Here is a 19,410-nt window from a genome sequence, read left to right as displayed (position 1 = left end):
ATGTGATGACAATACACTGACCGCAGTCATTGCAGGGCCGTCCTTCACCCAGCTCCAGGCACCAAGCTAATTTTCACTCTGCCTCTCACCGCCTCTGCAGAGTCAGGGAGCAATGACAGTGGACCAGGGTGGTGCTTAAACCTGGTTCCTGGATCCCTGGAGCCAGCTGGCATAGATGTCAGTCTGTCCCAAGGGCATCTCTCCCTGACTCATCACAGTCCCTGCTGCGAGTCAGTTCATTCACTGCAGGACAGTGAAGGGGTTTCATAGAATCGAGATGTGCTGTGTTCATCCGTTGGTAGCTCAAATGCCTTCTTGAAGAGCATGAGACTATTATATTCCAGCTGCCTAAATCCTTTTAATCCTCTTCGGAAACGGCCTGCAAGTACATTTCCATAGCTCATTAACCTCTTTTGCATAGATTAGCTCCAAAATATTGAAAAAGTGATTTCTTGCCTTTTGAGGGTGGCTTGTGGTTCTCTGCGTTCCGTGCCCTGAGTTGTCTGACCCAGGGAGGAAAGGCCGGGTGTGATGAAGACAGCTCCAAGCTGGTGTTGTCCTATGTTATGCAATTCCAGGGATGGGTGGAGAGTCACATAAATCGTGTGCTGTGTTTACAGTACAAAGGGTGCAAGCTCTGTGCATCTTACATGGATTGTACAAGCAGGATTTTTAAAATTTTTCTGCCAGTGTCTTTCCTGAGTACCACGGTGGGAGCAGAGGATTATTGTAGCTGAGAAGGGGAGTTAAATTGTCCGCAAGAGAGAATTGCAGACCTCCCCAAATGTAAATGCTTAAAACATAGATGAATTTTTAATGGAAATCAATTTTGCTTCTCCAAAAAAGCCGTTAGTTTCTTGGAAAATACAGAGTGATCACTGTTGATTACTGACATTGTATTTCCTTTCTTTCTCCCCTCCCCCACCGCCTTCCCAACCTGCTGGCAGCTGTCCGTATCTAGCAGTGAAAATCACCCCTGCTATCCCCGTGGTCGGTGGCATTCTGTTCTTCTTTGTGATGGGGACCCTGCTGCGCACCAGCTTCAGCGACCCTGGCGTCCTTCCGCGAGCCACACCTGATGAAGCCGCCGACCTGGAAAGGCAAATAGGTAACTCTGAAGGTCCGCCCTTAGCCTCTGGTCACTGCCCACCTGTGCTCAGCCCCAGTGCGGGAGGACAAACGAGGAGCCCGTGCAGGAGGGGCTGGGTGCTGGACAGTGCCAAGTCCCCGGGGAGGAGTCCCGAAGTTTTCATTCACTTGGCCTGAGGATGACCTGAGTAGGAGGTGGGATGGAAAGTGGTCGGAGGTAAGGCTGAGGGACCGGTGCACTGGAGACAAGCTGGCGGTGCCATCAGGCAGGCCGCTGCCACCGAGCTCTTTGAAACCCGAGCGTCCGAGTCCCCTCCGAGAAGGAGCCTCTGTTGTGAAAGCTGTAGTTCCTGGTGGCTGCTCTTCATTCCCTTTTATTATCATCATAGCTGAACTCTGGTTTCCATGATGTAAACCTGGAAATGTTAACATCTTAGACTGCCGTCCTATTTATCCACCCTAGGATCCAGCATTTCCTTTATTAAGGCATAACAAATATGTATATTTCTGGTTTATATTGAGATGAATGGCTTTATTTTTCCTTAGATATTGGAAATCCTAGGATTAAAAATTTCCAGCAATCCATTTTAAAGATATTAAAACCAATCCTAATCCCTCATACAAAGAACCCTTAAAGTCCTTTTTTTAATTAAAAAGAAAGCTTCCTCTTAAAAGTTTCCCTTTGTGAATGTGTAGCTTTGCTGTGGTACAGTGATAATTTGACAAGCGTGGCAGGGGGCTGTGATGACTCAGTGTGAACATGAAGTTTAGGCATGAAAAATCATTTGACAGAAATAGTTCTCTCCCAGTGGGCTTCCGTTCACAGCCCACTCAGATGAAAGACCCCCACTTTCCACAGTATAAAGAGGTACAAGTGTGGGTCTTGATAGGCACCATCTGCTCTGGTCCACCTCCCCAAGTGCTGAAGCACAGCCATGTCCTTCTCTGAGCATCTGCTTCCATCCTTCATCCCTGTCACCTGGGAGGGGAGCAGTACAGGAGTTGATTATGGGAGTGTGTGTGAGTTGTCTGCTGGGCTGCAGCCTCCTTGTATCCTGAGGTAGGGAAGTGGGGAGACAGTCTCTTTGACACCACATATTGAGATTTGAACACAGGGTATTATTTCATAATCTAAAGCCTACATTTATAGCTTGTTAATAAACTGTAAAGGCCATCCATGACGGTCATTGAATTTGATCACATCTCAGCAAGTTTGTGAGGAAGACTTTATTATTACACCCGTTTTACAAATAAGAAAACGAAGCCCCAAAGTGGTTAAATGGGAGAAAGTGGCAGAGCCAGAGCCTTCAACCCAGGTCTCCTGGGTCTCATCCGTTGTTCTTTAGGGATGTTCTTGTTCCTGAAGGCCCAGTTTCCTTCAAGGAATAGAATGGGGCCTCTAGAAACTGCATAGTCTATGCCCATGTCAAACTGGCACAAGCTCGAAACTCCTATTCAAACAGTGTGCAGACAGCCCAGCTCCCCACACTGGCCGTTAAGCATTTTCCTGCTGTGATCCTATTTTCCCTCCCACTTCCCTGTTAGTGCTAGGAGCACCCGCAGAATTGGCAAGATCAGGAACTGGGGGTTTTTTTGCCTTCCTTACAAAGTGGATAATAAAGCGCGCCATTGGAATTCTCTATTATGAATGCAGATTCTAAGAGGCACAGACTTTCCATCATTAACATTGAGGAAGTTGAATGATTCACGGAAGTGCAAGTTTTTTGTTGTTTTGTTTAGTTTTTTCTTTTTTCCTTAAAGTTGATAACCTCAGAGCAGTATTTTTCAACATAAGCAATTTTTAAAAACCAGCTCTGCCCCCATGTCTCCGCCCCCCAGAGACACAGATTCTGTGAGAGAACTAGATGGGGTAAAGGATAAAACCAAATTTTGTTTCCTGTGCAGGAGAGAAAAGGGGCTGTAGAGACAGGGCTTTGGCATGGCAGTAATTAGTAGTAGCCTGGCACATCCTTCCCTGAAAGGTAATGATGAGCCTAGACAGAATAGTCAGAAACAATCATTTCATGGCTCTGGAATTTGAGGAGTGGTTATTCATGAAAAACTGACGAACTCTGGGTAAGAACAGTGGGAGGCTGTGGCATTCTGTCCTGGGGCTGCTCTAATCGCTAACCTGCGTTCAGAGGTGGGGAAGTTCTACCTGGACAGGACAAGCCCTGAAAACCAGCAGCATCCATGTCTGAGGGGCTGACTTGATTTGGAGTGGAGCATGGAAAAAACCAGAAACTGAAACTTTCACCTTAAGAAACTGGACAAAGAAGAGCAAACTGAACTCAAAGCAAGGAGGAGTAAGGAGATATTAAAGATGACATTGGAAATCAATGAAATAGAATACGGAAAACAACAGAGAATATCAGTGAGCCCAAAAGTTAGTCCTTAGATAAGGTCAACAAAATTGACAAACCTGTGACTATACTCCCCTGACCCTCCACTCCAAAAAAAGACAGAGAAAAAGAGAGAAGATGTGAATTACCAAAATCAGGAATAAAAGCAGGGGCATCACCATAGGATTTTAACTATATGCTACAAATTAGACAACTTAGACAAATAAACAAATTCTTAGAAAGCCACAATTACCAAAAAGAACGACTCAGGAAGAAATAAAAAATCTGAAAAAACACATAGCAAGTAAAGAAACTGGTTGTCCATATTAGAAAGATGAATTTGAACCCTTACCTCACACCATACACAAATTTTAAATGAATCACAGACCTACGTATAAGAGCGAAAATGATAAAACTTCTGAAGGAAACATAGAGAAAATTTTCATGACCTTGTGTTAGGCAGAGTTCTTAGATATGACACCAAAAACGTGATCTGTAAAAGAAAAAGATGATAAATTGAATTTCATCAAATTAAAAACTTTTGTGCTTCAAAAGATACCATTTAAGAAAATGAAAAGACAAACCCCAGACTGGGAGAAAATGTTCACAAATCGAACATCTGATAAAACATTTCGTACTTGTATCTAGAACATATTAAGATCTCTTACAAGTCAATAATAAGACAAACAACCCAATTAAAAGATGGGCAAAGAATTGAACATTTTTTTCAAAGCATATATATGAATGGCCAATAAGCACATGAAAAGATGCTCAACATCATTAGTTGTTAGGGAAATGCAAATCAAAACCATAGTGCAGTACCACTTGACACCCACTAAAATGGCTCCAACCAGAAAGACGGACGGTGTTGATGAGGATGTGGACAAATTGGAACCCTCATGCGTTACAGGTGGGAACGTAAAATGGTGCAGCCACTTTGGAAAACTCTTCTCAAAAGTCCTCAAGAGGTTAAAGTTACCATATGACCCAGCAATTCTACGCCTCCGTATATATCCAAGAGAAGTGAAAATACACATGCTTGTATGTGCGTTATACCTAATAACCAAAAACTGGAAACAGCCCAAATGTCCATCGGTGGCTGAACTGATGTACAGTATGTGGTCAGTCCACACAATGGAATACCATTAAGCAGTAAAATGGAGCAAAGTGTTGACACAGGTTGAAAGAAGCCAAATCAGAAGACTAAATACTGTGTGGTTCCATTTATATGAACTGTCCAGAAAGGGCAAACTTTCAGAAAAGACAGCAAATCAGGGATTGCCCAGGCTGGGGCTAGGACTGAGGGCTGACCACACATGGACGTGAGAGAACTTGTTGGAGGGATAAAAATGGTGTCAAATGGATTGTGGTGATGCTTGCATAATCTAATACATTTACTAAAATCATTGTATTGGGCACTTACAATGGATAACTGTTACGTAATGTAACTTACACCACAATAAAGCTGTCCAAAATAAAAAGGAGGAAGAGAGGAAAGGAGAGAGGAGGAGGATGGAGGAGAAGGAAGAAGGCTCTCCTGTCCTCTGGTTGTGGGATTTTAGGCTAGTTGTCCACTTTCTAAACCTCATCCCACCATGTTCTTAACTTCAACATGGGAATAAGGACCCAGAGCCTGTGAGGTTCTTGTCAGGATTAGCTCAGTAAATTGTAGAAATTTTTAAGAAAAATTTTCCCCTTTTCCCACTTGGTTCTCTCTTCACCTTCTATAAACACAGATTCTCATAAAAAGCGACCCGGTTTGTGATGGAAATAAACAGCAGGGCTGGTCTAATGCTTTATAAGGAGTTCTCCCGTATATCACTTGGCTGTGGAAAATAAGACGATGTTTCAATGAAATCCTACCACATTTATTTCATGCTCTCTAAAGAAGGAAAAATGAAAAATGCGATTTGGAAACTTTTTATTATTAGGGCTGTTGATTCCAATTATCCATTGTATTTCTCTGCGTGTAGAAGCCCAGAACAGCCACTTGAAACCATCCATCTGAGGAGCTGATTGAAGATTTGCCAAGCATCTGACCAGCTACCCCGTCTTCAGATTTCTGGAGAGGAGTGGGTGGTGAAGAGGAGGCTGTGTGTCTCAGAGTCTGTTCCAAGTCTCTGGAAACGCCCTACACTTCTTTCTTCTGAAAGAGCCTTCCCAATAACTCATGTTGCAGCTAAAAAGACAGCCAAGAATGCCAACAGGAGTCCAGGGAGGTCCTGCTGGGGTCATTGGAGTCCTGCTTGGAAACTTCTTGGTTTTGGAAACTCAGTTCTTTCAGTTCACTCGGGGACGACCAGATACTAAGCGACTGATTTGGGCTTAGAAAAAATTACGATACCACATTCACGGGCTCCAAGCATTTCATTTCAATTAGGGATAGACCTTTCCAGGGATCAAAATAGGGGAAAGAGGCGGGTCTCCCTCCTTCCTTCTGTTCCGTGTGCATCTCTTCCCATCCTGAGGTTGCCAAGACAGGGACGGCAACTGTGAGCTGAAATATGCACTCAGCCTGTTGGGCTCCAAAAGCAAGGCTAGTTATTTAGGAAGCTCTCTCCCTGTGTCACGGTAATCCCGACCCCAAACAAGTGATCTAATGGCTGCTTGGTGAGGATGGAATCAGATTAAAGGAAGCCAGGTGGCCTTTAAAAAATTCACCTGTGCTATGGCAGAATCTGAAGAATTATTGTCTCCACTCTGAGCCTTTTACTGGCCGGCTAGAGTACCACTCTGCTGGACAGTGCCCATTTTTGCGCCTCCCTTCCCTCTGCTCTGACCCCCTCTCCCCTCCCTCCTCTTCCTCTCCTCCCCCTTCTCCCCCGCCTCCTCTCCTCTCCTCCCTCCTCCTGTCTTCTTCTTTCTCTCTCTCTCCCATACTCTTTTGGTCAAATTCTCATCATCCAGGAATTTTCCTTGTAGTACCCGGAACCAGTCACCATTTCTAACACTGGAGTTTCTCTTTCATTGCCTCCTAAAGCCGTCCTTGGGCTGGGTATCCTCTAGAGGAGCCGTCTAGGAAGCAGGCAGTCAGCTTCCTGCCTCCACGGAGGCACTGGCCTTGTCAGCAGCTCAGGTCTACACTGTCCCAGAGAGTGCAATTCCTGCAAGGGCTCTGTGGAAACAGGATGTGTTCACCACCCATCTGACTTGTTAGTTTTCTCCCCAAAGACATCTTAATTCTACGTTTAAGAGTAGAAACATTTTCATTGGAATTTTAATAACACTGATTCAGTTTTGTTGAAGAAAATGCTTTCTGAGGAGAACATTCTTAAGCGAATTTAAGACCTTAATTTTCTCTATTGTAAAGCTACACTATTTCCAATTTTTTCTCATTGCCATTTTTATTGTACCCAAATTATTTTTATTGGAGTGATTTCTCTTCTGTGTAAAATTTATAACTAAGATTTTTTTTTAATATTATGAAAGCTGCCATTATGAATTTTCTTTTTTTTTTTTTCCAATTTTTTTCAATTTTTGGTTGCATCCCACAGCATGTGGGATCTTAGTTCCCTGACCAGGGATCGAACCCACTCCCCCTGCACTGGAAGTGCAGTGTCTTAACCACTGGACTGCCAGGGAAGTCCCAGATTTTCTTATAGAACTGTTATTTCTACTACAACAAATTTTCCTCGTGATTTAATTTTTTACTGTGTGAATTTTTTAAGCCATAATTGACTTCTTTTTGTGTTAGTTATTTCTACTGGTAATATTCACCATAAAATTGCTTTTAAAATTGATGGTTTCATTTATTTTTTGCCTTATAAGTAGTCTATTGGCTGTGATTGATCTGTGATGACCTCTTCCCATACATTTTGCAGTCATGTTGTATGCTGTATACTAGATAGCCACACTTGAATATGCAAGAAGAAAAGAAAAAAGGCAGGCATCAAAGATGGTTCATTTGATTGATTTTTGCCAGTTTTCCTTTCAGAAGGTGACATTTTCTGTCCATTTCTCCTATTCTTATTTGCACCTCCCTACTCATCTCCAAAATCACCGCAGTTAATCCTTTGTGTAATTTTTATTTGCAGTGTGGTCATTTCAGGACCTCATGAACATTCTGCTAGACCAGGAACTTTGTGTAGAGTTGAACTGCACCTGCCTCTCTGGGACTCCTTCCTGCCTTTACCATTCACCCCCTCCCCCCCCCCGCTGCCTGTTCTCTACCCTGTTCTTTCCAGCATTATTATGATGCACTTCATTAGCTTTTAGACTTTCTCTTTCATGCACCAGCTTAAGCATTTACCTGTGTCCACTGAAATAAAATATTCCCTGCCCTTTTCCTGTAAAGTAATTGGTTTATTGGTCCATGATGAAAAGGTAGAATAGTATTAATAGCTATTTTTATTAAGTACTTCTCTTGTGCCCGGCATTATGCTAACCTCTTTCCATGCATGATCTCATTTAAGACTCACAACAGCCACTCCATGACGTTTAGACGCTATTAATGTTCCTATTTTATGTAAGAGAAAGCTGGTGCTCAGATTTGCTGAAGGTCATCTGACCAGAGCTGGCAGTCAAATACAGGTCGGTCTGCCATGACACCCTGTGCTATTAACCACCGCCTGCCACTGCCCACCCTCTTGTTGCCCCAAGGGGAAATTTCTGGGACCCCTGGAGCAGGTAGCACTTCCCTTTGCCCGTAAGTTCTATTCTCTCTCCCCGCCCCAGATTGTCAGCATCATCTGGTCCTCCAACTTCCCTGGCCCATTGGCTGGGTCTCCCTGTCGTAGCCACGGTCAGAAATAGAGAGCCGTGTCCAGCACACTGTGGCTAGCGGGCCTGGTTCTCAAATCCTGAGCCCAAGTGGGTGGAGAAGAAGAACTACAGGGAAACTCCAGACAACCTGACGGCCCTGTTGGGGCTGCCTCGCTGATGTTCCCTGATGCTTGTGAAGGAGTTAAGGGAAGGGGGGGCAGGGTGTCCTACCATATCTGAAATACCTTCTAGAAGAGGCATTTCCTTGTTTAGGAGAAAATGCCAGAATCATCTAGTGTGTACTGATGCCAGGGAAGGGTAGTGAGTCTCCTATAGAAATGCAGAGTGGTTGCTTAGAATGTCAAACTCCCTGATTGTCTCTTTTTAAAAAAATCCCACCCTGGGAGAGCTGGAAACCAGATGTCACAGTTCAGAATTATGGTATTTGGGGAAATACCACAAGGTTCCGAAGGGTCTAGTTCTGAGGGGTGGAAGGAGCTGGAGATTTTGTTTTACTGAAGGATTTGGAAGAATGGGTGTGTTTCATCCAGGATGCTCATTGAAGCCTATGTTATTTCTTCTTCCTGTAGAAGTCCAAACTTTTGGGAATGTACTGTGTGCTGGAACTGAGGCCAGTTTCTGATGCATTTACTTTAAAAATAAAAAGTACTGTAATTGTAATCATTTCTCATATACAAGGCCACAAAAAGGGGAAAGATGATGAAAGAAGCAGGGTGAGGAAGATGTCAACTTCAAGGGAACGGCGGAAGCCAGGTGCTGCAAGGAGGGGAAGTAAAGGATCAAGTGGCATGAAAGGGATGGGAAAATTGGGACCACATGGTTCAAGAATATGGCCAAAGGAAAGAGCAAGAGTCTGGAGCTTGTTAATGGAAATTAGAGGCCCATCCTCACCCAGCTGGGGGCACTAAGAAGACTGCTGACTCACGGATCTCCTGGCTGCAATACAAGAGCTTTCTCAGCTCACCTCCCCGACTGCAGGTAGGCTGGTTCATTGCAATGCTCTGAGTCATAGGAAGTCCCAGTTTAAAGGGACCTCAGCAATCATGGAGTCTGTCCTGGACAACTCCCTTAGTTTACAGATGAGTAAACCAAGTCTCAAAGAGAGACAGGTACAAATCCGCCAATGCTCACACAGAGCGAATCTGAGACAGACCTGAGACTCCAGCCCTGGGGTCCTGACGCCACGTGCAGGTACTATACCTCTCCTTTGACTTTTTTGCTTCTGAAACTGAATCCCTAAATCCTAAATCAAAGTGAGGTCCGTGAAAAAGCAACATCAACATCACCTGGGAGGGGCTTCCCTGGTGGTGCTAGTGGTTAAGAATCCGCCTGCCAACGCAGGGGACACGGGTTCAAGCCCTGGTCCAGGAAGATCCCACATGGTGCGGAGCACTAAGCCCGTGCGCCACAACTACTGAGCCTGCGCTCTAGAGCCCGCGAGCCACAACTACTGAGCCCAAATGCTGCAACTACTGAAGCCCGTGCGCCTAGAGCCCGTGCTCTGCAACAAGAGAAGCCACCGCAATGAGAAGCCGAGTGGCCCCTGCACCGCAACAAAGAGTAGCCCCCGCTCGCCGCAACTAGAGAAAGCCTGCGCGCAGCAACGAAGACCCAGCGCAGCCAATAAATAAATATTTAAAAAATCACCTGGGAACTGAGTAGACCTGCAGGACCTCAGCCTCCAGCCCACCTGCTGAATCAGCACCTGTCGTTTAAACCAGACGCAGGTGATCCACATGAAAGCTGAGAAGCGCAGCCCTAAAGCCCTTCCACCTCCCTCCCTGCAACGGGGGCCCAAACCTATGACCGTCCTCTCCAGCGGTCAGTATTTGCTTCCTCTCCTCTTAAGCTCTCGGGACCATGATATTTTCAGGAGTTTGGCGCACTACAACTTCAGTTACTTTGAGCATTCAGTGTAACAACTTCCTGTAGCAAATCTGAGCAGGCGCTTCCCATTCTCTATTACTACTTATGAAAACAACTGTGTCAGTAAATATTTTCTCTTTAGATAGTGCTTTGCAGAGTTCAAAGTCCATCTGTGTTTTCATCATCAGTAAAGTATGTGGCTATGAGTGCCGACTCTGTCAATAAGTTGACTGAGCCTGCATCCCAACTGTTCCACTCGCTGTATAATCCTGAGAAGTGTTTGAACTTCTCTGGGCCTTGATTTTGATGCATATAAAATAGATCCACTAAGTGCAAAGATCCGCTCTAGTGTTGTTATTCTGTGATTCTAGAAATAAGTCCTTCTTCCTCCTTTGCTTGACCATGAAAATCTGGCAACCTAAACGCTTTAGAAGGTTATTAAGCCTATTCAGCTACTGAAACAGGAGTGACATATTCCGTTAATAATTTTAGAATGCAAAGCTATACGCACACCCATGTAAATTCAACAAGTAAACTGTAGTTGCTGCGAAATAAGCGAGATATTTAAATGACTTGCTGGAATATTACTATCGTTATTACTTTAACTGGTATGCTTGGGAGGGTAAAGTAGGATGATGAAACTAGCTCTCTGAGTGAGGGAATGAGTCAGCCAGTCAGTAGGTTTTAGAGGGAAGTCAAAGCTAAGGCACTTATCCAGGCAGGGCCTGTTGGGCAAAATGGGATCTGGTCATGCTGCCGCAGGTGTGTGCGCTGGGCGGGATGGGGAGGGAGGCGAGAATGGCCTCTCAGGAGAGAAGTCCCCCCGGAGAGGGTTAATCAGAAGAGTGAACAGGCTCTTTGTGCTGGGAAGTGGGAGGCATTTTCTTCTGACAAGTGTAGAGTAGCATGAAAGGCAGCTCAGGAATAAAAGGAAACAAAGGACTCTGGGAGGAGAGAGGAAATGGAGTGGCAAGGAGGTGGGGCGGGGCTCAGCTGGGAGGAGCCGGGAGAGGCTGAGCAGGTGCAGGTCCAGGAAAGGATTACCCGCCACACTGAGCAGCAGAGATGATTTAAGGAAGGAGTGCTGTGGTCAGAGAAGCAATAGGTCTGCCTTGCCGTTTTCTTGGGAAGAGCTTTTTTTTTTTTCTTTTAACAGCCCGGGGAGTCATCCCACATACTGCTTTGTAACAAACACCTGCACGTTTTGTGGCTGGAGTCTAAATTTAGGAATCCAATTTAAGTGAGAGCCTCTTGCCAAGCAGGCCATTCGTTAGTGTCTCTGCTTATCCTTATCCCTCACCTGTCAGATGCCCGTGTGTCATTTATGCACTCGCATACTCTGTGAATGTGTAACTTCATTGACATGTTACCTTTGGGGTCTGTGATATCAGTGAAACTGTGTCATAATAATCACCCTCTGAAACTTTGATGTAATCCAACCAACTCACCGTTGTTTTCCAAGTGAACTTTCTTCCTCCTTCTTTGGAGTTTAATGCTGCAGTGTAGGGATTTACAGCTGGTTTGGGGGGGCTGGGGCATGCTATATCTCCCTTCCCTCCTGTGTCCTAGAAAACTCAAATCTAAGTTGTGGGAGACAGCTCAACTGTTGTGTTTCTTGTAGATAAGTTCTGAGGCTAAGACTCATTGCCTAAGAATATAAGTAGACTAACATCAGCTGTGTTGTCCAAGCTTGTGAGGGGCATTAGCACTCAGAGGCTGGAAGGTACATGAAAGAGGACAGGGAAGGCTTGAGGTGGTTCTATCTGGAAGAATGGTGGGGCTCTTCCTCCCACCATGTTTGGTACAGAAAAAATTCCTAACATTTTTCATGTATCCAGATTTATCTTCCAAGGCTCCTGTAGGAAAAAGTTGGCTTATGTAGGTGGACAGAAGTGAAGACCATTTATTTGGAAACTGTAGATTAACACTTTCTAAGAGAAAACAGAAATCCAAGTGGATGAATGCCATACTTCATACCATCAGAATCTGGAGTGTGTACTTGACAAAATCTCTTTCTCTTCCTTTAAGGGTAGAAACTTGAAGTCCAGGGGTCCTTGAGTGAGTGAATGGATGGGTTACTCCTTGCACTCAATAGAAATCAATAGAACAGAAATAGGCTAAAAACTCCTGTGGCCCTCACAAAACTAAATGGAACACGCTTGGAGCGATGCTGAGTTCAATAGAAATATAATGCAAACCACATGTGTAATTGCAAATTTTCTAGTGACATTAAAGTGAAGAGGGATAGGTGAAATTAATTTTAATAGTATATTTTATTTAGCCCCGTATATCCAGAATAGTATCATTTCGACATGTATTCAATATAAAAAAGTACCAACAAAATCCCTTACATTTTGGTGGGGTTTTTGGTATGAAGTCCTTTCAGTGTGTATCTCGCACTTACAGCACATAGCAATTCCGATGTGCCACATTCCACCTGCTCAGTAGATACACGTGGCTAGTGGCTGCCATGTTGGACAACATGAACATACAGAACAAAGAATTGGGCCTAAATAGTTATTGGAATCTCTCAGAGTTCTTGGTATTGTTTATCTTGTTTTGGGATCATTTGAATAACCACTGGATTCCTCCTTTGAGATCCTCCGCCTGTCATGTATTCCATAATACATACCTGAAGGCAGAGTCAAGCATCTCTGGAGAGTTGGACAACCACAGAACTCATGCGTCTCAAAGGAATTAGTCGGGCAATGGGTGGCTTGCTTTCCCGTGGTCTGTTTCCTAAGATACAAATACAGTGACTCAAATGGGAAATTTAAGAACAATACCCGGGGACTGAATGATCTGGTATGGACTCATCTAAGGGAAGCATGCCGTGTTTATGCTTTGGGGACCAGTGTCACAGGTCATGGCCAAGCTAAGCCCTCTCTGCATGGATCCTCAGGACTGGGGAGCTGTCATTTAACAGTTGTCACAGATTCCCGAGCTCACCCATGGGCTGGGGTGAGAGTATCCCAGGGTTATCAAAGCCTCTGAGTACCGCCTACAAGCAGAAGGCTGTTGAAAAGTTTACTTCTGGTGCCTCATGGGAGAAGTTTGTCTTTCACTTCCTATCAAAGGATTGCTGATTATCTAAAGCCAGCTGGAGCTGTTGTCTCGCTGTTGGGACTGTCCTCCCCGTGTGGTGTGTGTGTGTGTGTGTGTGTTGTCAAGGGTTGCTCCAAAGCCAAAGCTCCCAGCAGGAGGACACGTGGGGCATATATTATTTTACGAGATGCAGCTCTTCTGCTCTCACTCAGGTATAATGGATTCATTTGGGAGGGCGAGAGTTGGGCCATCGCAAGTGTCAGTGAGGCCAGAACTTTCAGATTGGATCCTGGTAACACTCCTTATGTCATATGGTTGATTTGAAGTTTGAAGTTACTTGGAGAAGAGGCCCACTTGAAAGGTGGCTTCTGATCCTTAATTAGTTGGGTTTTTTTAAGATTTGTAAAGCCTTTATTAAATTTGTTACAGTATTGCTCCTGTCTTATGTTTTCGGTGTTTTGACCGCGAGGCCTGTGGGCTCTTAGCTCCCCAACCAGGGATCAAACCCACACTCCCTGCATTGGAAGGTGATCCACTGGACCACCGGGGAAGTCCCAATTAGTTTGTTTTTAGTTTGTGCAGTTTCACCATGGCTCAGGCCCATCTTATTGAACATGAATGTCATATGAGCCTCATCTAAAAGGACAACGTAACACTCTCGCCAAGACTTTTTATCTAATTATTATTATAAATTCCACAGCATATGCATGACTCTTTGATGGACTGGGATTCTAGGCTTTTCAAGCCAGTGAGTGAAGCATGGGCATTTGGGACAGGGCTGCCCCTCTGTTCTCCTGGTCACCGCTCTGCAGAGAGAGGTTATTAAGAGCAGCTACACAAGACATGTGGTTGCCTGCTTTCCTCAGCTTCCTCACCTGGGCAGGAGTAGGTTAAGGGCTCGCTCACTTGTGCTCTGTATAAACCCCCATCCAGTTACAGGTGCTTCCGACCGAGGTGCGAGTGATAGTCTTTTCTTCCCTGTTACCATCTTTTCAGACCAGGAGACAGTGGCTGGGTGTTGCACTTCCCTGCATGCTGTTCACCTGTGCCTTAATCCGCTCTACATCAATTTTAGCACTGAGGCACCTTCCTCATCGCCTCTGCCATTCTAGAAAAAAGAAGGACACATTTTTCTCTTAGATACGGATGAGAAGGTTTTGCTGTCATATATGATATTAATCCCATGAATACCAACAAAAACGTCAAGTTCTAAGAAAAGAACCCAGAAATGAAAGCGGTGGAGAACAGGTCACGTGGGTGTGTGATTGTGGCCAGTGTTGAGAGGAAGCTGTCTGTAGTTGGACAAACTTTTGCTGGGTGACTACAGAGAGACGACTGCATTTTTCTCCGAACGAGCACAGAATGCTTCAAACATTTATGTGATTCTTTTTTATCTTGTGATGACATATCCCAGACACTTAATGAAAAGTATTCCCGGCTGGTTGTTTAGTTAGAAAATGAATCATTATCAGTTAATCTATTTTAAGGACACACTATCTTAAGAACTATGGAAGAATCAAAAATCTAGCTGGAGGCTAGCATACAGAGTGAAAACACCGAGGCTTCTTTTTTTAAACAACAGAAATTTATTTTCTCGCAGTTCTGGAGGCTGGAAGTCCCAGATCAATGTGTCGGCTGGTTTGGTTTCTCCTGAGGCCTCTTGTCCTCAGCTTGCCTGATGGCCAAGAAGGCTTTTTAAAACAAACAAGCAAACAAAGGAACATCATTAAGGGCAGATCTGAGCTGGATCTCAAAAGACAAGAGGATAAGAATTGCCTGAGTCCATGGTCCCTGGGGTGGAGGTGGGCAGAGAATAGAAGAAGGGAGACATTTTAGAAAGTAGTGACTGAAAAGGGCATATAGGAACCCAAACAAGATTTCTTTGGCCAGCATGGGTGGTACATAAGAGTAAGGGGCAATAATGAATGAATCTGGCTGGTGTTTGTGGTGGGTAATAGCTGCTCAATACAGGTTTCAAAAGGCAAGAAAATAGAACCAGGAAGGAATGAGAATGACTCAGGCTTTATAGCATACACTGCACACCGAGCACTGTCTTATTGATGTTAATTTAATCCTCTCAGCAGCCCTAGGAGGCAGCTGCTATTACCGTTCCTACTTTACAGCTGGAGAAACTGAGGCATGGAAAGGATGAGTAACTTCCAAAAATCTCAGCCGGTAAATAGCAGAGCCCCAGTTTATGCCCCGTCCGGTCGCCAAGCCCATGCTCTCACCCATGGCACTGGGACAGGGGTTAGTCCAGGTGGTTCCTGGGTGATGGAGTTCTCACCAGGCAGCAGGAATGGGTCTGGAACCCAGGTGGTCAAGCAAGGTTTGAAAGGAATAAAAAACCCTACCCTAGTTTTCAGAAACATCAGGAATTTGTTGGAAGGGTCACATAGATGCTCAGATTGTAGAGGAAAGCAAGGGAAGCAGAGTCGAGCGGATAGCTCAGGTCCATTAGCCCAGGAATCGGGACAGGGAGAGTAAGGTGAACCTTGGAGCCGGGGCTTTGAGCAGGAGAGGACAGGTGAGGCCTGGGCTGGGGGGAGGGTGATGGGCAGACAAGGCTGCCACGGAGTGCGGGCGGGCTAAGGTGGGTCCCAGGTAGGTTCCAGGTGAGCTGAAGAAGAATCTGGACTCTGATGGTGAAGCCAGCAAGAGGCGGGGGTAACTAGAAGGAAGGTTGGGGGGAGAAGGAGGCTGGAATTGGAGATGAGGCTGGGCCTGTGTCGGGGAACTTGGGTGTGGAGGGATGGCTCCATGAGACAGGCCACGTGGTGGAAAGGCCGTGGGCCTGGACCCTGGCTCCTCCATTCACGGCTGTGATCTAGGCCCCTTGCTCAGCCCTCCAGCCTGGGGGCCCACGTCTCTGGAACCTGTCTCGCGGGTTATTGGAACAGTTAAACGAGATGCTCTACACGTGAGGCCTAGTCCAGCAGAGGGAGATGCCCTAACGGTGATGAGGTCAGCTGGAGAGGAAGAAGTTGGAGCCAAACCAACGCGAGGACACCATCGATGGCAGTAACGGGATGAGGGTCTGCTCGGGACGGGGGCTCTGGGAGAGAGAACCGTGGCGCCGTTACAGTTCGCCGGTGCCACTCTGATAAGAGAGTAATGAAACGTGATTTTTTGCCATGTTGGGATTTTTTTCTCCAGTGGGTCATCCAGTACATAACAGTCTCTATCTAAATGGACAGAAATTGAGCATCAGGGCTGAACAGCTGATTTTCACATTTGGTGGCGGTGCGTGGTTAGATGTTGTCCAGTATCGTGTTAGGTTGAAGAATGAGATAAAAGCAAATTTTTATTCTAAGGGCGGGACTTTGTTCTTATTTGTGAATTTAGCTCTAAAAATAACTTCAGCATCCAGACACTTAAAGGGTTTGTGGTGCCTCTTGTGAGCTGGGCACACCTCCATCCGCAAACTTCCCAATTTCATTCCCTCACCGCTGAGAAAAGCGCGAACAACAGATGACTCTGAGGGCATACAGACTGAAGGCAACGCGCCAGCGTGAAGCCTCGTGCTGTGCAAACCTGGGCAGAGTATCAGGAACTGCCCTCCCCATCGCCACCCTAATAAATAATGTAAATAGAGCTTTTTCACTGATTTCCAATGAATGTTTTAACTGCCTAAACCAGCGCTGTCCAATAGAAATATACTCTGAGCTGCAAATGCAAGCCACACGTGTCATTTAAAATTTTCTGGTAGCCACTTTATAGTAGTAAAAAGAAACGGGTGAGATTAATTTTAATAAGATATTGTATTTCAGCCAGTTCTTCACAGTATTATCGTTTGAACATGTAATCAATATTTAGAGAGCATTGAGATGTTTTACATTCTTGCCTTCTTACTAAATCTTTCCAATCAAGTGTGTACTTTACACATCTCAGTGAGAAAAGCCACATTGTTAGTGCTTAAGAGTCACAGTGGCAGAGGCCACCGTGCTGTACAGCAGAGGTGCAAATTCCCCAACTGCAAGGCTGCCTTTCCAGAAAAAGGCTGGTAATTACTCTGAGCTTGGTGACACCCACATCACCCTGGTTCCCATTTGACTGATGCCTGTGGATAAGAATGCAGGTCTGTGGTTCATTTCCCACCTCATCTAGTTTGCATTGCCAGAGGGAAAGAGTTTACGAACCATCCATCACCTTGAGAGCCCCAGATGGGCTATTTAGTGACAAGAGCAGCCCATCCAGAGGGCTGACATCCAGCCGTTACTAACTTCAGAGAAAAACAAAACTAATAACTTCGGGGCCAAAATGGAACGCAAGTTTGTGAGAAGGAATTTCAAATATAAGAAAGGCAACAGCCCATCCATAAAGAAAGATGGTTTTCAAACTAAAGCAATGAAAGACTCCGAATTGTGTCTTTGGTTTTATTTCTTCTGCCTGAGATCCTCATTTCAGGTCCTTCCGATTCCATTTTTCCACTTGACAGCGCACAGGGTGGTTCTAAGGGCGTCAATGCTAAAATAATAATTATTGGGTTGACATTTTGCAAAAATCACCAAGTGAACTCTGGGGGTATAAAACAATATAACAGAGTTCAAAGAATGTGGAATGGGGATTTCTCTTCCCTGCTGGAGGCTCCTTTTTCTTTCCTGGCCAAACGCACAGAGAGGCGGGAGCTTGCTACAGGAGAGAACATCTGGAAATGTGACCTGCAGGGAGGGCGGCCCAGCTCCCAGCCTCCAGAGGCTGGATTTCCCCTCCGGCTCTCCGAGAGAAAGGAGAGTGAGCACTTCTGAGTCTAATTATACTTCAGAATTAGTACAGCTCAAAACCTAGAGTGTGATGATTGAGAGGTTCTCGGGCTTCCCACGAAGCTCTCCCGAGATCGAAGCAGTGAACAACTGCTTTTCCAGGATGATAAATGGTTGTTGGTTTTCTTTCATCAGTATTTTAATAACTATTTGCACGTTTTGGCAATTATGGACACAGAGAGTCTGATGACGATTACAGAAGCAGATTGCAGAGGTGATTCACGGGACGCAGTTGGCCGTCAAAAGCAACACGTGGGTTTCAGCCCCGGCACCTGGCTGTCCGGCCACCTCCTGAAGCAGGTGTGCAGTGGCTGTTGGTGTAGAGCAGCTGATGCGGCGAGGTTGGCTGCCTTGCCCTTGGAGGCTCTCTTCGCCAAGACAGCTTCGCTCCCCAGCAAGAGCACTGAAAGCCCCACTCAGCCACTTAGCTCTTTCTGTGGCTGCGACTGGCCGCTGAATTCCGAGCTGCTTTGGCAGCCGTTCCTGCCTGTGCTGGGGGGAGGAATCTGACAGATCCCCTTTCCTTGGTCTGTCGGAGAGAGCTGGACCCCCTGCATCAGAGAGGGCACCTTCTTGGAAGAAAAGTGCTGTTGGTGTTTCCTGGACACTTCTCATTTTTCAGTTAAAGTCATATTCAAACCACTTATTTCACTCTTTTGTGTTCCCTCATGTCAAGGTCCAGGTTGTCATGAATACTATTTGGTAGCATACTGGCTATAAAAGTTTTGCCTGGGAAAGAGTCTGGAAGAAAAGTTTTTAAAGGCCTGGAATTCGTAGGAGGAGCACAGGGAGGTGTCTTTCCACATTGTAAAAAGTTTTAGAGTTGAGTGTGCGAACCAAAATAGTAAGATGTTGGGGGGCTTCCCTGGTGGCGCAGTGCTTGAGACTCTGCCTGCCAATGCAGGGGACACGGGTTCGAGTCCTGGTCTGGGAGGATACCACATGCCGTAGAGCAACTAGGCCCATGAGCCACAACTACTGAGCCTGCGCGTCTGGAGCCTGTGCTCCGCAACAAGAGAGGCCACGATAGTGAGTGGCTCGCACACCGAGATGAAGAATGGCCCCCGCTTGCCACAACTAGAGAAAGCCCTCGCACAGAAACGAAGACCCAACATAGCCAAAAATAAATAAATAAATAAATAAATTCAAAATAGTAAGAGGATGGAAGAAACCCAATCTGAAAGGCAATTGAACTGGGACCCACTTCACGGAGTTTCAGTGAGCAAAATTTAAACCTTACTTGAAAAATAAATATGAAGATGCTCATTGTAGTGTTATTTATACCAGTGTAAAGAATTAGGAGCACCTTAAATGTACAATAGTAGCAAAATGGATAAATGAATTATTGTAATGCTTCTATGATGACTTTTATGAAGTCATTAAAACATTGATTTCAAAAATATATAATGACTTATGAAAATGATCTTGATACAATGTCAAATTAAAATATGCAAAATATAAAATTGTATGTCTCCTGTAATGTTAATATGTACGTACGCATAGCAAAATGACTGGAAAGATATGTAAACATATCTGCAGTTCTGCAGTTGGGTTGACCACAAATTTTTAATTAAGTTTTCATT

At 45.1% G+C, this 19,410-nt stretch overlaps 1 protein-coding gene across 2 annotated transcripts in view; it reads left to right on the top strand.

Annotated features, from left to right (window-relative positions):
* The window catches only part of ZDHHC14 (zinc finger DHHC-type palmitoyltransferase 14), a 274,764-nt gene that overhangs the window by 169,269 nt on the left and 86,085 nt on the right, over positions 1–19,410 (top strand). For both annotated transcript variants that reach the window (XM_065888678.1, XM_065888679.1), the window contains exon 2: positions 948–1,108. In XM_065888678.1, the coding sequence (XP_065744750.1) occupies positions 948–1,108 (161 nt within the window). The remainder of the gene's footprint in view (positions 1–947; positions 1,109–19,410) is intronic.

Source organism: Phocoena phocoena, chromosome 12, assembly GCF_963924675.1.
Source record: "Phocoena phocoena chromosome 12, mPhoPho1.1, whole genome shotgun sequence".
Lineage (NCBI taxonomy): Eukaryota > Metazoa > Chordata > Mammalia > Artiodactyla > Phocoenidae > Phocoena > Phocoena phocoena.
This window is presented reverse-complemented; position numbering and strand designations above follow the sequence as displayed.